This window comes from Pelodiscus sinensis, chromosome 3 (genome assembly GCF_049634645.1).
Source record: "Pelodiscus sinensis isolate JC-2024 chromosome 3, ASM4963464v1, whole genome shotgun sequence".
NCBI classification, from domain to species: domain Eukaryota; kingdom Metazoa; phylum Chordata; order Testudines; family Trionychidae; genus Pelodiscus; species Pelodiscus sinensis.
Window position 1 is genome coordinate 129,804,696 of NC_134713.1, and position 15,773 is coordinate 129,820,468.

The 15,773-nt window shown below is 41.5% G+C and overlaps 1 protein-coding gene across 3 annotated transcripts in view; it reads left to right on the forward strand.

The window, feature by feature from the left end:
• Window positions 1-15,773, forward strand: part of FMN2 (formin 2) — a 241,250-nt gene that overhangs the window by 38,751 nt on the left and 186,726 nt on the right. For all 3 annotated transcript variants that reach the window (XM_075924820.1, XM_075924819.1, XM_075924822.1), the window contains exon 4: window positions 10,648-10,795. In XM_075924820.1, coding sequence (XP_075780935.1) covers window positions 10,648-10,795 — 148 coding nt within the window. The remainder of the gene's footprint in view (window positions 1-10,647; window positions 10,796-15,773) is intronic.

The window sequence follows — 15,773 nt, forward strand, 5'->3', positions numbered from 1 at the left end:
TTTGTTGTTGTTGAATAATCTTATTACAGCAATACAGCAGTGTTTCTAAGCTTTCTAGCACATTACCTCATTACATTATCCTGTTATAGTAGTAATCAGGCACACGGTTCGGCTGACTAAGTAGTTCATCTTTGGCAGGTTGATGCACTGAAACCTGTGTTAACAGTGACCTGTTATGATTCCGTGTCTCAGTGGCTAGTAAAACCTCAAATCCTCTGAGTTCCTCTATATTAATTAAAAGTGTATCAGCCACTTATCATGAGAGCCATAAAAATAGCAGTCTCTGTGGGGTCATCAGCAGATTCTGGCAGTGTGTTGATTAAATTTGTCTTACTTTAAAACTGAGGAAGTTCAGATGCTTGTAAAAAGGTCTGCCATTTTCCTATAAGCCACAGACTACTGTATTTGACTTTATTGTGCTATCTGAAATATTCCCTGAAATACTGTAAATGCAATGTGGCTTATTTAACTATTGTAAGTAATAAATGTCCAGTGCTTAATGATTCCTGCTTGGCTAATTCTTGCAATACAGAACTGAATCATGGACTTTTTTCCAAAAGGGGTTGATTTTCTTAATTTCTTGGAAGCAGTTCCAAGCAGAAATCTGTTTCTTTGGACATTTTGTTTAAAAATTTGAACTCTTTAAGCATTGGCCTGAGCAATTTTGCAATTGAATTTTTTGCTTTTTAACATGCTTTGTATAGGTGTTTTTTAGACTAAGACTGAGTTTGGAGGTCACTGCAGGTAAACTGGGTACATTAATTGCAAATGATTAAACAAGAAAAGTTTTAGGTAGGCTATATTCTACTACATTGCAATATCCCATGCTTTTGAAACTTAACATCCTGGCTTAAAATCCCTTGTTAGCTATAAACTGTGATCTTATTTCAAGATCTTGCTGCCTCTACACAGTGAGTTAATTGGTGTTTTAATTCTGTGCTAGTTTTGAATTATTAGCTCAGTTCATTTCTGTCATAACACTTTATTCAAGTACTGCTGAGACTCTGCTTTCTAAGTATGGTTTCCTTGGTAGGAATTCAACATATTTTAAAATGGATAAAAAGTATAGGAATATTTTTTAGGAGTCAAATTTCCTTCTCCAGGTGATAAACTGCTGACTTTAATACACTTAGTCTCTATATGTAGAGTCCTATTCATCTGTAGATACCTACTTTCTGTTGATGAGGATATCTGTGACTCATTTTTGCAGACATAGATGCAGATACAAATTTTGTATCTAGAGCCCTGCAAATTTTCAGATAGCCACAAGTATTCACATCCACACATTTGGGTGTGGATATCTGTGACTCAATTGTGCAGATGCGGATATAAATTTTGTATCCATGCGGGGTGGTATCTATACGTAGACAGGCGTATTTGTGTTTGTTGGTATAGGAAATGCCCCTTTTGAGTGTTTGGTGTCTTCGCACCCTAGAGATCGGCTTGTCTTTCTGAGAGAGATGAAAGTTTGTTATTAGACAATCTTTCTATTAAGCTGTCACTGTTCTTGTCTGTCTGTCATGGGATTTTCAACTTGCCCCTCCTGTGCACGTGCCGGCCGCCCACGCCAGTTCCTGCAGGTGTACGCATGCGTGCTCTGCAGCCTGGCTTCCCCAACAAGGCAGGCCACCCCTCACAAGCTCCAGGTCCCACCCCTCCCCCAGCAGGCCGCCCCCGCCATGTCCTACAGACAGCCAGTCTGCCTCCGTGCCATGCCACGTAGCTCCCATCCCACCTGGCTGTGCGCCGCATGACTCCTGGCTCGCAGCCTCCCCAGCAGGCTGCCATCACCCGCGCCACCCTTTGTGCTGGCAGCCCTGGGTTCCAGCCATCGATAAGGCAGGCTGCCCCTGCCGGCTCCCCTGGGAGCCTGCCCCCACCACCTCGTACAAGCGGGCCCGCCTGCCTCCATTCTGGCAGCCTTCAGGTCGCGGACCCCCCTAGGAGGCTGACAACAAGGCAGGCTGCTCCTGCCAGCTCCAACCTTAAGCCTCATGCATACGTCCATCAGTAAGCTTGTGTGTGTGTGTGTGTGTGTGAGAGAGAGAGAGAGAGAGAGAGAGATATTTATATATATATATCTCTATCTATCTATCTATCTATCTATCTATCTATCTATCTATCTATCTATCTATCTATCTATCTCGTGGCCTGCAGTGTGTGTATGTGATCACTGTGGGTGGGGGGGGGTGAGAGATCATCGTGGATATGTGTGTGATGACCATTGCCTTCAGTGTTTGTGTGTGTGTATGTGATCATGGAGGCACACTACATTTAAGATAAAAAAGACGGAAAAAAATAAAAAAAAATCTTTTAAAAAAGACAATCTTTCTAAAAGCGCACCAAAATAAAAATTAAGTTTTCAGCTAGTAATGTAGCAGAAAGATTGGATGGTTAACAGTTAGCAACTACCTTGATTAGCTATCAAATCTTTCTCCTACATTTCTAGTTGAAAACTTTATTTTCTGTCTTTTTTGGTGAGCTTTTAGAGAGATTTGTCTTTTTAAAGTTTTGTATGTATTTCTAGCACCACCTATCAGGGCTCACAAACCAATATATGTGGTTAGTCACAATAATATAAAACTGCATCATTTCTTTGGTGTTATTGGCATAGTCACAACTGGACTGGAGTCTTATTTTAAAAAGTTTGACTGCTGAGTGGTAGCAGATATTGGGGATTTACACGTCCGTCTCCTGTTGGAGAAGAAATCAGTGACACTGTCTCTGGATTTTTTCTCCATATAACTTGTTTTGTTTATGGAATATACAGATACACCGACACGGGTGAACAAAAGGGGCAACTGATCTGGGGCCTGGTGTTTCAAAAGGGACTCAGGGCAATGGTGGCGGCTAGAGCCCAGGGCTCTTTAAATTGCCACTGGAGCCCTGTGCTGCAAAGCCACAAGCTGTTCACCTTGGATAGCGTGGGCTGGGGGCATGGTCCAGGCAGTACTAAGGGCTGCCCCTTCCAGGAGCTCAGAGCTCCCCATCCACCTTGCCCAGGGACCTGGCATGTCTGTCTCCATGAACTGTCTGCTGCTCACATGCTAAGACATAGAATGTAAAAATGTGTAACACTCTGTCACTAGTAAATAATAATAAAGTTGGAGTAATAAACCTTCCTTAAGGTTTTCTAGTCTTTCCTACGTGATAAAGCTGAGGTTGTAAGGCAAGTCACCTAATCACCCAGGTGGATGTGATGATTTGGAGAAGTGAGTGAGATTATGAGCTTTGTCTTCACCAAGCTGCAAGGACCATTTGGACTTTGTGTGGCACTTTGCCATCTACCAGTAAGGGAGGTTTAGGTTGGACATTAGGAAAAAGTTCCTAACTGTCAGGGTGGTTAAACACTGGAATAAATTTCCCAGGGAGGTTGTGGAATCTCCATTTCTGGAGTTATTTAAGAATAGGTTAGAGAAATGTCTATCAGGGATGGCCTAGACAGTTCTGGGTCCTGCCATGAGGGCAGGGGACTGGACTTGATGACCTCTCGAGGTCCCTTCCAGTCCTAGTGTTCTATGATTCTATCTCTACTGTCTGCCACCTTGTGGAATTTCAAAGGTAGGTGGCAGAGGGATAAGAACAGAGGGTTATTGCCCTACATGCTTAACCACTGAAATGTAATAACTCCAGGGGAGTAGACTGGATTGCTGGGCCTCTTGGCAATGTGGGGAGGAGGGGACAGCTCTAGGTGCCCAGAAGTGACGGGTCCTCAGTTGGAAGTGGTGGGGCTGGAGCAGGCTGTCTAGACAGTGTTGCTTGAACAGCATAACCACCCCCTTGATTTCCCCTCTCTCCTCCCATTGGCCCTGAGAGCCAGCCGGAGCACACGGTGCAGGATTCTGCAGTATGGTGCTCCCTGGCAATTCTAAAGGGCTCGGGGTTGTGGCAGCCAGTACCCTGAGCCCTTTGGGGACTGATCATTTTAGAGCAGTTTCCCCCTTTGCCCCTTCCTCCCCATCGGCAGACACTGCCTAACTGTTACCTTAAATAAAAGATGAGTTCCCAAGCAGGACAACAAGTTTATTAAGGAAGATGTTGCCTGGCAATGGAGTTACCTTGTAGACTCAGGTCATCTGTTGAGGTTGATCGTAGAGTCACCTGATAGAGAAATCTGGAAGGTTATAAAAGGGAAGAAGCTAGTCTTTTAGGCTCTGACTACACAGCAGCATTATTTCAGAATAACTGATGTTATTCCGAAAAAACATACTGTGTGTCTGCACTACAAGCCTTTATTTCGAAATAATGTCGAGCTGGCGGACTTTTTTCTCAGACTCATGGTAACCCTCGTTTCATGAGGAGTAAGGGAAGTCATAGGAATAGTGTTCTTCCTTCGACTTTCTTCTGTGTAGACCACGCCAAAAGCTGAATTAAACTATTTGAACTTCAGCTACGCAGTAGCTGAAGTTGTGTTGCTTAATTCAACTTTAGCCCTGCTGCGTAGACGTACCCTTAGTGAACAAAAACACTTTTTCACCAGCTTAAGATAAAGGAACCTGCTCCAGGATCCAGCTGAATGAGGGCTGGATGGTGGTGTTTTGTACACAGATGGTCCTCCCAAGAGAATCATGAGATGAAACGAAAGGGAAAAGCATGAAGATTTATTATTTTTGTATGGAGCGGTATCTATGTAATTTTTGTGTGATTTATGGAGAGAACAGTAATATGTTTATATGCAGTTTGAGGGAAACCAGAAGATTCACCCCTTTTGCGTGAAGTTCTGGTAGAGGGTCTATTGTGGCTACTTGGATGATCTTGGGAGTCAGTGCTGCTGGACCTGAGCCAGGTGGGCTGAAGGACTCCATTTCTGTGAAGGGAAAACACATTGACAGTTGATGTCTAGGAAGTGTGTTAGAGAGTGCAAGGGAGGAAACAGGAAACAATGCTGAAGCTTTCTGAGACTGGAGGAAGTTTAACACAGGCTGAGAACATAGTCTGAGATTCCCTTTACAGCAGTCTGGTAAAAATTTAAAAACAACAACAGCCTGTAGCACCTTCAAGATTAACAAAACATGTAGATCAGGGTTTCCCAACCCATGGGTTGATATCCAAATATGGGTCGCCATTACATTTCAAAAGGGACACCAATTGTCTCCCCAGGTGGCTCTGACCCCTTCTTCCTCCATGTTTGAATTGCCTTGGGTCACCAAGTCTTCCTGAATTGTCAAAATGGGTCCCCAACTGGAAAAGGTTGGGAACTGCTGATGTAGATGGTATCATAAGCTTTCGTGGGCAGTCTTGTAGTTGGCCTGCAGGGGGAACCCGACCAGATCTGTGACTGAGAGTGAAGACATTTTTGAGTTACTACAGTGAAAAAACATCTGTATAAATTTCTTAGTGCTCTCCACCTTCTCCTGCTGGCATGCTCAGGCTTTTCAAAAGCTGACTCCCTTTTATTTAGAACAATATAAAAAGTTAGTTTCAGGAGCAGAAGAGATTAACTCAGAGAACTAAAATTCCATCTGAGCCATAAGTGAGGTATCAATACTGATCTGCTGTTCCTAATCCTAGTAAAAGATCTAAGTCCACCACTAGGACTGAAGATTGGCATAGATCAGACAGCTGTGTTTAATTGCTGATGCAGTTTTGGCCCAGGGATTAAAAAAAAAAGGTATTTATAGTTTTATTGGTAACTTGTTTTTATGGAGAGGTTTATTTTCTGATTTATTTTTGTGATATTGATTTCTTCATATTAAACACCTTTTAAAAAATAAAGATGGCTCTCCAGCTGATTAGAACACTCTAATGTGTGCTGGCTCTTAAACCTCGCCTGCCCCTGTAACAGTCTATATGCAAGGAGACCATAACCTTCACTTCAAAGGGAGCTTTTGCACCCACGTTCAACTCCTTTGCTTGTTCTCTGGGTAGGGAACCTTGTACACAATCTTAGTTTTTGCACAGTGTTCTTTAAGAATCTACTGCAGAGGTAGTCCTGGGCTCACCGTGTGAATTTTGGGGAAGTTCCATATCCTAAGTTATACATGTCAGATTAAATGACCACAATGATCCCTTCTGACCTTGGAATCTATAAATGCTTGAAGGAATTGGGCCTGCTTCCAGTTTTACTTAAAGCTTACAGAAGTCCTCTGAGGAATTTGGTGGCTTCGGTGGAGTTCATCCCAACTCTTACTGGTGTAGACTTGGTCAAAATTGCTGTCACTGTGCTTCCATTTTGGAGGTGGTGGTGGAGTTTGAAGAATAGTAGAAACTCCCTTTTCATTCCAACACAAACAATGCAGCCCTGAATATTTTGTTTTTCCTTGAGTGATATCCCTATGCATCCGGTTGTCTTAGTAGCTGTTCTTATTTGTTGATTTTCTTAGTCTGTTTTGGTAAGTTCACACTGCTGATTTAGACTTTGATTGAAAATAATTTGTTACACATCCACAGCTAGTACGCCTTTTAACCATAAAGGCATTAGCTCCCCGTTGTTGACCCTTTGTATATCTGTGTATAGGATTGTCCACAGAAAATGCAATCTGTGGTTATTTGTGATTAATCACTGTGAAGATTAATGTATTTCCCTGCTATAGTACTTTCAAAAGCTACTTATTAATTCATAAGATGTATCCCTATCTGCGTCACTAAAGAGAGGTAAAAGTCACCAGTATAAGGTCTGCTTGTAGGTCATATCTTTATTTAGGCAGTTGAGAATTTATAGATTTAACATAATCAGTTATAATGGAGATGAAGGACTGCTAAGGGCGGGGGAGGAAGCAGAAATCAACTACATTGTAATACTAGAGAGATTTTAAACTACAAATCTGAAAGTACTTGGAAAATTCTAAACAGCAGCATCTATTAATAGTAATAGACACTCAAAATATCTATTGATTGGACACTGAAAATACATCTTCAGATTCTGCAGAGAGTTTGGCTTGCCCCTGCCATTCTAAAGAAGCTGTCAAAAATGATATGGAAGGATATGCTGGCTCAGGGATCCTATTCCTCCCATTAAATGGAGCATAGGCTGCGACAGTGGTTATCTTCCAGTGTGTTCCATTGAAATGAAATTAGGGAGTAAGTGAAGGCTAACTTTCTTTTAAAAAGTGGATTATGGTCTCCTTCTCCTCCTGCCGGGAGGTTTGTGCATGTAGCTGATTCTGAGCAGGATGAAGCAGAGAGTCTGCATATATTCAAAGCTTCGTCATGGTAAGCTTATCAGCTGTCTATTTTTAAAAACATCTAGCACAGACTAGACAAGGTTGAGCAGGAATGATCTTTTAATATAACTATTCAGAGAAGATACCCTGTGAAAGTTCACAGATTAACATATACTCACACGGATGCTATTTGTAATAATAGAAATCAAAAGGATCACCTTTCTGATTTTTGTTATTAATTTTGTAGAACGAAATTCACCATAGGAAAGGTAAAATCTATTTGCAGCTCAGCAGAGGATGGGCAGTCTTAAGCATTGTCCACCCACCTTCTCAGTTCAGCCAATTATCGTTGGTTTATAAAGCTGGGAAAAACTTTTCAGAAGGAAAAGGAAGAAGAAGCCTCAGCCCTCACTTTGCTTAAACTCAAATTCTTGCTCTGCCTAAAAGGGACAGTGTTTGGCCTGGCTAATCGCCAGTTGTTTAGTTCCTCTTTGAAACATGATGGCTTTTTTCTTTGAGGGATTATCTTCCCCCTTTGGGATGTGGTTCTGATTCCCCTTCTGGTTTTCCTTGTTTTGTGTGGTGTGACAGAATGTGTGGTGAATGAAAGGCGTATGGTGGTACAGTCTCTCTTTTCCTTAATCACTGCAGCATTTGTTTCCACTCAGAAAACTAGGAGAGGACCAAAAATCAAATGTGCACTCCTGTGCATAAGATAATATTAGTAGTTGCCGGGGTTCTAAGAGTCAGATTAGTCAAGCCCTGCTGGATCCACAGGTGGAGTAAGTTAGCAAATGAGATCCTGAAACACAAAAAGCAGGATTCAGAAAAAGAGAGAGCCTGTAGCTCATAGATGGCTTGTGAGTCTGATATGACTTTGGGCTCGGATGCTTTTGCCTTTATTTAGAGGGCATAGTATGTGTTTGTTTTCTTTCCCCATTGTAGGGGGAACAAATATGTTTTTCTTCTTTCCTTCACCCTGACTGGTCAGGAGCACCCTTGCTCTCTATGCCAAGATACTCATTTTCCGATACTGTCAGTGTAATAAGAACCCATCTTTATGCTTTTGTCAGCATATTGGGTTTTATTTAGGCATATGGGTGCCATATGAACCACTACAATATGTAGGAGTTTGATTACTTTTTTCTGCATCAATTTTTTTTAACTGGTGTTTATAATAAAGTGTAAAGAAATCCTTAATTATTATGCTGCATGTCTATTACTCTAGAAATTTAGCTAGATTTAGCAGAGCAGCTTCGTGGAACAAACTATTATAATTTAGTGCAGTGTACACACTCACACACACACAGACATGAGTTCTGTCAACTACTGTAATAAATTAGGTCTGGTTAAAAAAAAATTCCCAAATGGCGTAAGGCTACTGTACCTCTTTCAGGACTCTGATTTGTCATGAGTACCCTCAGGATTCACCTCACTTAAAACCGTCTTGCTTATAAAATCAGACCTAAACATAACAGAAGTGCCACAACACACTATTCCAGAATACTTGCTTGCTTTTTTTCATTTTTACTGTATTATAAATCAACTGGAATATAACTATTGTACTTCCATTTCAGTGTACAGAATATAGAGTTGAACAAACAAGTCATTGTCTCATTAGTGCTTTTTATGTAGTCTGTTGTAAAACTAGGCATATATTTAGATGAGTTAATATACCCACTGAAAGACCTTTGCATTTCACACCAGGAGTGCACTTATCCCTCGCTGAGAACCACTGGTTTCCAGTGATGGGGTTGCATCCGTGTCCTGTCAAAGTGGAGGTTTCCAATTTTAAGCTACAGATCAGTTATTTGGACAGAACAGTGACACAGTCAGACCATTAATATTCAGTGTGGTAAAGATTTTGGAGACAGTTGTTACTTTGGTGGGTATGCTATGGTGGGTATACTTTGGTGGGTATGCTGTTTTAGGCACATGTTCAGCCAAGACACACTTCTGATGATCAGTTTAGATACTGAGTTCCTCCCCTGCTTCTCTGAGCACTTGACAGACTCATTAATCATTATCCTCTCAAACCCACTGAGGGACAGAAAAGTGCTATCTATGCTGAATCTCCCTTTAAAGAAAAATATCTGTTTTCCTTCTAAAAACCAAAGTAAATTTCCTCTTCCTCCTCCTGTGAAGATAGCCTTGGAAACGGATCACCGGGTTGAAAGGAATAGGTGGCAAGGTCGCCACTTCTGCTGAAGTAAGCCAAGGAGAATTATAGATTCTCCAATTTTCCTCCCCATGACAGAAACATGTCTTGGCATGTTTGCTGTGTGGAAGAAGGCTAGGACATCTGGTATGGATTTTTAACCAGGCCACAACTTTTGTTGGTCAAATTGACATCCAGGGTCCCATCGGGAGACAGTTCATTGCTTTCACTCATACCTAATTGATTCTTTGCCAATTCTTATGGGATACTACTGCTGGGAGACGGATCATCTCACTGGCAGGAGGGTAGGATGTTTCGCTAGTTGCCTCCACTTACCTGCTATCATGCCTCCCACTTTTGGGAGTTGAAGTGAGAAGGGGCCATGACCCCCAGCCAGCATTGCCATCAAGCTCATTGGTAGGGAAGTCCCCCTAGGCTTCTGCCGTAGCCCCTGGTTAACATTTGTTTCCAGAGGGTTAAACACTGTATCCCAATTTCATAAGAAGATACCCTTGGGATGCTGTGTTAAATTTTTGGGTCTTGAGTGTAAATCAATGAGCTCTTGCCTCAGGCCCCTACCAAAACTTGTAACAACTAAAAGACTCTCAGGTAAGTCCAAATTGTGACTCTCAGGTAAGTCCAATTGTGACCTCAGGTAAGTCCAGTTGTGACCTGGGAGGAGGAGAATTTCAGACCTCCAGTTGCTCAGTCCCCAACGCTAGGTTTTGCTATGAGAAATGCAAAAACCCCAGCCAGACTTGGACAATCTGGTAGTATGGGGGAATATGTCTTCCCAGCCCCAATATGACAATTTGCACAGCCACTGCATACCCAGGAAGACTTTGGGGACTGAAAATCTTGTGGAAACCCGTCAGTCCTGTCTTTTTGCTCTTTCCCATCACGGGTGCTACCAAACACCTCCCTCACTATGCTTGGGGTGCTTGTCTGTAAAACAATTAACTATAGGGGGTCTGGTAAAGATACTTCCTTCTCTCCGTACTCTTGAGGCTGACTGCATACAGTGGGGTGATCATGTGTGGGTTACATCTGTGGAAATAGGGAACAGCAAATTCTCATGTGTGCTGAAAAGTGGAAATCCCAGCTCCGGCTACTGCAGCCCATGATGTTACTTGTTCTTTAGATAAACAGAAGTTTATATTTGCCATGGCTGTCAGCTCTTTTCACAGCTCCTAAATTCACCCTTAAAAAAATTGTAGGCTAATGCTTCATCACAAGGTGAAGAGTGTAAAAACAAGTTGCCTATATTGATGTAGGACTGGATGATGAACTATTTATGTTGAGAATGATAGCTTTGATGCTTCTGAAATTGTTTTGGTTGTCTTTTTCACGCAATGAACATCTCAATTTTCTCTTTAATAACCACAGCAAGACCAGCTTTATACTTGGGCTGCAGTTAGCCAACCCACACGTTCACTGGATTACATGGAAGGGAGGTTTCCAAGGAGAATTCCATCTGTGTGGCCACCACCCAAGCCCCCTGATGAAGAACCAAGACTCAAATATATGGAAACAGGTATGGATGGCTTGGAGACACAACCAGAATCTAACATTTCACAGTGATTCAGAGGGAGCTGTTGTGTACTCAGCATTGTTGAAAATCAGAGCCCTTATTTTGACAGCTAAATAGGAGCTTTGGAGCCTAATTTCTGTACCTGTTTTATAAAGATCTTGACATAAAGGTAGACGTTTCATTAACTTGCATCAATCTGACTGAAATAATTTATGAACACATGTATTGTTTTGCTGAGCACCAATTAGTGCACTCACTATGCTGTGTATATATACAGCAAACAGTAATATGCTTTGCCATGTTTTGTCCTTTTGTTCTTCTGCAGTTTACACCCCCACATAGCAAATGATGTGGAGCAATCTTCCTTTTTCCTTGATACAGACTCTCTTTGACACCAATCATTGCTATTTTTAGGGTTATTAGCATGCCATATGGCATATGTTACTTCTCATATGTGCTCAGCACAACCCCAGTGTTGGCAAAGGGAACAAAAAATGGATATAAGAAACAAATGTGGGGGACTTGTTTTAATTTGATGCGTTTCAGAAGTTGAGTTATTTCACCAGTCTGCTTCCTTTTTATTATCTTGTCTGAGTGAATTCATTATTCTTTCTCATTGTCTAAAAGCATTTGTTTGAACAGATACCATTACATGACTAAAACAATCTATTGCTTTGTAGGCTAGAAAAAACTAGATTGCCACTGAAAAGAATTTTGGGTCTGCTTTTGGTTAGGAGTCTTTATGACAGGAAAATACTGGAGTTTCAGGGAGGCTTAGTTTTGGATTAGGCTCTGTACATTTTGAGGCTGCAGTCATCCCTATGGCCGTTAGGGGAAGCCACTGACTATTCACAACTCTCCTTTTCCCCACCATTCCTTCTGTCTTTCCTCAGCAAATAAGGAAGTGGTTATTATTTCAACAGATTTTCTAGCACTGCTGCTAGGCTCTGGGTGGGGTTGATTTCAAACTTGCTCACTCTAAGCCTTCCACAAATGGTCTGTGTCTACACTAGGGCTACATCTACATTGGCAAGATTTTGAGCAAATACTTTTAACGCAGAAGTTTTAGCCATCGGGCTTTCTTTCACAAGAAATTCATGTTGCCTGTCTACACTGGCCTCTTACGCAAGAACACTTGTGCAAGAGGGCTTATTCCTGAGCGGGAGCGCCATAGTTCTTGCGCAAGAAGCACTAATTTCACACATTAGAACGTCAGTGTTCTTGCGCAATAACCCGCGGCCAGTGTAGACAGGCGGCAAGTTTTTGCGTAAAAGGGGCCGCTTTTGTGCAAAATCTTGCCAACGTAGACACAGCCTAGGAGTGTTTTTGCTGGCACAGGAATCATTGTATGCTCTACTGGCAAAGCACTTCTAGTGGAGATGCAGCTTATAATGGCAAAACAGCACTTTTTGCTGGTATAACATATTCCAGCCCTGCTCTTCCCTGGGTATGCTAAATTACACCAGAAAAAATGCAATTTAACTGGTATAACTGAATCTAAACCAGGGGCTTTTGCCAATAGTGATTTGTTATTGAAGAATCGCATCTCATCATATCCCTGAATGAAGTAGCTGTGGTACCAGGCATCTGTGTGGCCTCAAGTTTTGTGTGCTCCAGTGCAGAACACTAGAAGATAGTGGTGCCTGGGACTGCTGTAGTGACAGGTGAACTAGGCAACTGCCTAAGGCTTGCTTCCATCTAGAATTTTCCTCTTCCTTTTTAAAAATTCTGTTAATTTGATGTCAAGGCTCCTTCCCCACTCTGGCATGATAAATGCAGAAATGGGGGCCCGCAAAAGTACCCCAAAACTTTATTTCCAGGCTTTGGTAAAAAACTTCCCCCCAAAATCTTAACAACCTAGATTTTGTGGATAAAAAATCCGCTGCCACCACCCAAGTAATGATAAGAAAATCAGGGGAGAGATCATTTGGGAAATCTCACCCCTAAAGTACAAACCAGGACACAAAAATTAACCAATACCAGGTTAAGAAAAAGAAAAGAGAAAATACTTTTATCATCACCACAATATTCCTGTGGTAAGCGTAATAACTAGATGATAGAGTCACAAAGTAATATACTCATGGGGAATTCCACCATGGGCTCAAACTTAGTTGCAAAAGAGAGAGAACCCCATTTTAAATGCACAGACATCAGATTCCCATTTCCCAAACCATAAAACAATAAAACCTAACAGATTTATCTAAACTTTACCCTACTTACAGAAAAGTGAAGAGTCTATTCTTAGAGGGAGACATTCTGTCTGATTCCCTCAGTAGCTGGAGAGAAACTGTCTAGAGACCAAGGAGGGAGAAACCACAAATTCCTTTGTCCAAGTTTGAAATTCCTACCTGCATTCCTATTGGCCAATTCCACCTGGTTTAGGTGTAGGTGTAGGTAATCCCTCAATCCCCAATCTGCTGGCTAACCCTCATGATCATGACATTTGCCTCAAAAGAGATTCATTTAATTCATTTGCTTCTGATATTGTTACGCCATAGAAAGTTTACTCAAACTCAAACTGTCAGGCTATGTCTACATTTCTGGGTTTTAAACGCTGCCATGGCAGCACGTTAGTGGATCAGTGTGGTCATAGCACCCTGTGCCAGGAGAGAGCTCTCCCAGCATTCTATGTAAAACTCCCTGAGGGCAATAGTTTTACAGCGCTGTTATCTTGCTGTGCTCAGGGAGACCAGGGGAAGTGCTGTTTGTTCACACTCCTGAGTGAGAAAGTTGAAGCACACTAACTTGCCAGTATAGACAAGCCATCAGTGCCTTTTAAAAAAGGTTTAAGCATTTCTGTCTTAATGGCTTTAATTAGTTTGCCAAACAGAAAAAAATTGAGGGAGTTTTCTTATTGCCATTCATGTCCAGTGGAAGTAATTTGCTACACATAAAATGGAATATTTTGTATATGCCAACTTGTAGATGACAGTGAAGGTGAGTAATGTTAACGGAATAATGAAGGCATGAAACTGAATCTACCTGAGATTTCTGCCAAAATTGCATATACAAGAATTGCATGTGACTTCTGAAGCCAGAGATGGAACACATTATTAAACACTTATTTTAAAATCTAAGGCTATGTCTAGATTACATCCCTCTGTTGACAGAGGGATGTAAATGAGGCACTTCTAAAGTGCAAATGAAGTGAGGATTTAAATATCCCACGCTTCATTTGCATAATCACGTCATGGTGCTCTTTTGAAAGTACCATTTTGAAAGTAAAACCGCAGTCTACACGTGGTTCTTTCGAAAACGACAGACTTTTTTGAAAGATCTCGTAAACCTCAAATATAGATGTAGCCTAAGACAACAGGCCTACATCCTGCTTTGGAAGTCAGACAACTGGTGCAAAACACTATTGAGAATGTCCTGACGCTAGCAAACCTAATAAAGTGCAGCTTAGCCCTGTAGGTCATGTTTACACCATAATTAAAACCCATACTGGTTTGTGCGAGCTGGCTGAGGCTAGTGGGGCTCAGGCTAAGGGGTGAGTCTTAGAGCCTGGGATCCAACCTGAGTCTGAACATCTACAGCACAATTAAACTGCCCCTTCGTGTGAGTCTGAGTCAGTTGGCACAGTCCAGCAGCAGGAGTTTAATTACAATTTAGCCCTTTTCATAGATATTAGGTTACTCATATTCATAGATATGGGTTACGGACAAACCAGGATCCAGGTGCAATTGATAACTTTGCAAAAATTGTTTTGTGGTTGAAAACTCTTACTCTTCCTACATGGGCTGTAATTTTGTGGGGGCCATTGGTTTGTGCTAGTACTAAGTGAGTGTTTAGGAATATGGAAAACAAAGAAAAACATAAAACAACATATAATTAACTCCTCAGCTGGGATTTTAGCATTACATTATAAGACTGTGATTTTAACAAATTTGAAGGAGCAGTGTCTGATGCAATGCAAATTATATACAATACACTAGATCAATTTAAGGAAGAAATGCATAGGAAAGTCAGCAAATATATGTTTACTCCCTTTGTGTTGGGAAACCCCAAAGAAAATATCATTACCTTTCTAATGTTTAAAATTTATTTTTTAAACTGAGTTTATAATAAAATGCAGGATGGTGGTAACAGCTGCATCCTAGGAAAATGGTCACAAAAATTGTCAAGAGCAGATGGAAAAAGGGCATTTCTGGTCACCAAACCAACTCTAGGCCAAGCAGAAATTTATGAATTTCCCTAGTTTACGAACCTCATTGCAGAAACATGATCAAATATGGTTAATAATAGGGCAGGCTGAATCCAAGGTGCTTCTCTACACCCAACCAATTAGTAGCATCATCTTCATGTAATCTGGATCTGTACTTAACCCGCACTGGGAAAATGCTCAGATCTAACTGATGACACAGACTCCAACTTGGAGCTGTGTTTCATGATCATAACATTGGATCTTTAGCACATTCTGTCTCATTATCTCCCTTAGCAGCCTCAGGAGGAATGACAAGTGCACATTCTGAAAAGTTATGAGAAAGCAAGAGAGCCTTTGGAATAGGCGAGTAGTTCCCAGGTGCCAGCTTTTGGGATCTCTTTTAAGATCAAAGAATAGCACTTACTCTGCCAAGTCTGTGGCTAGGTCAACAAAACACCATGGTCACTGTTATCAAAGGCTGCACGTTGCTCTAAAAAAATGACAGGTAACCATGCTTCTTTTGCCCATCACTAGAAGATCAGCCAGAAGCATAAGCCTCTGCGGGCGAAGGTCAGATTCCATGCTGATTATTTCAATCCGCAGATTCTGCTAGAGTTCCTTTGCCATCCCCACCTAAATGTGCTTGTGTGAACCACACTAGGTGTGTGGGTGACGTACGTGTAGTGGTACTTAGACCACTTACACTTGCACAACAAAACAAAAACTCAAAATTAAAAAATAAAAGCAAATAGAGATCTATGTTATATGAAGAGATTGTCAAGAGAGATTTTTAAGTGAAGGCCAGACAGCAGCTTGTTTAAAAGATACTGGCAATCT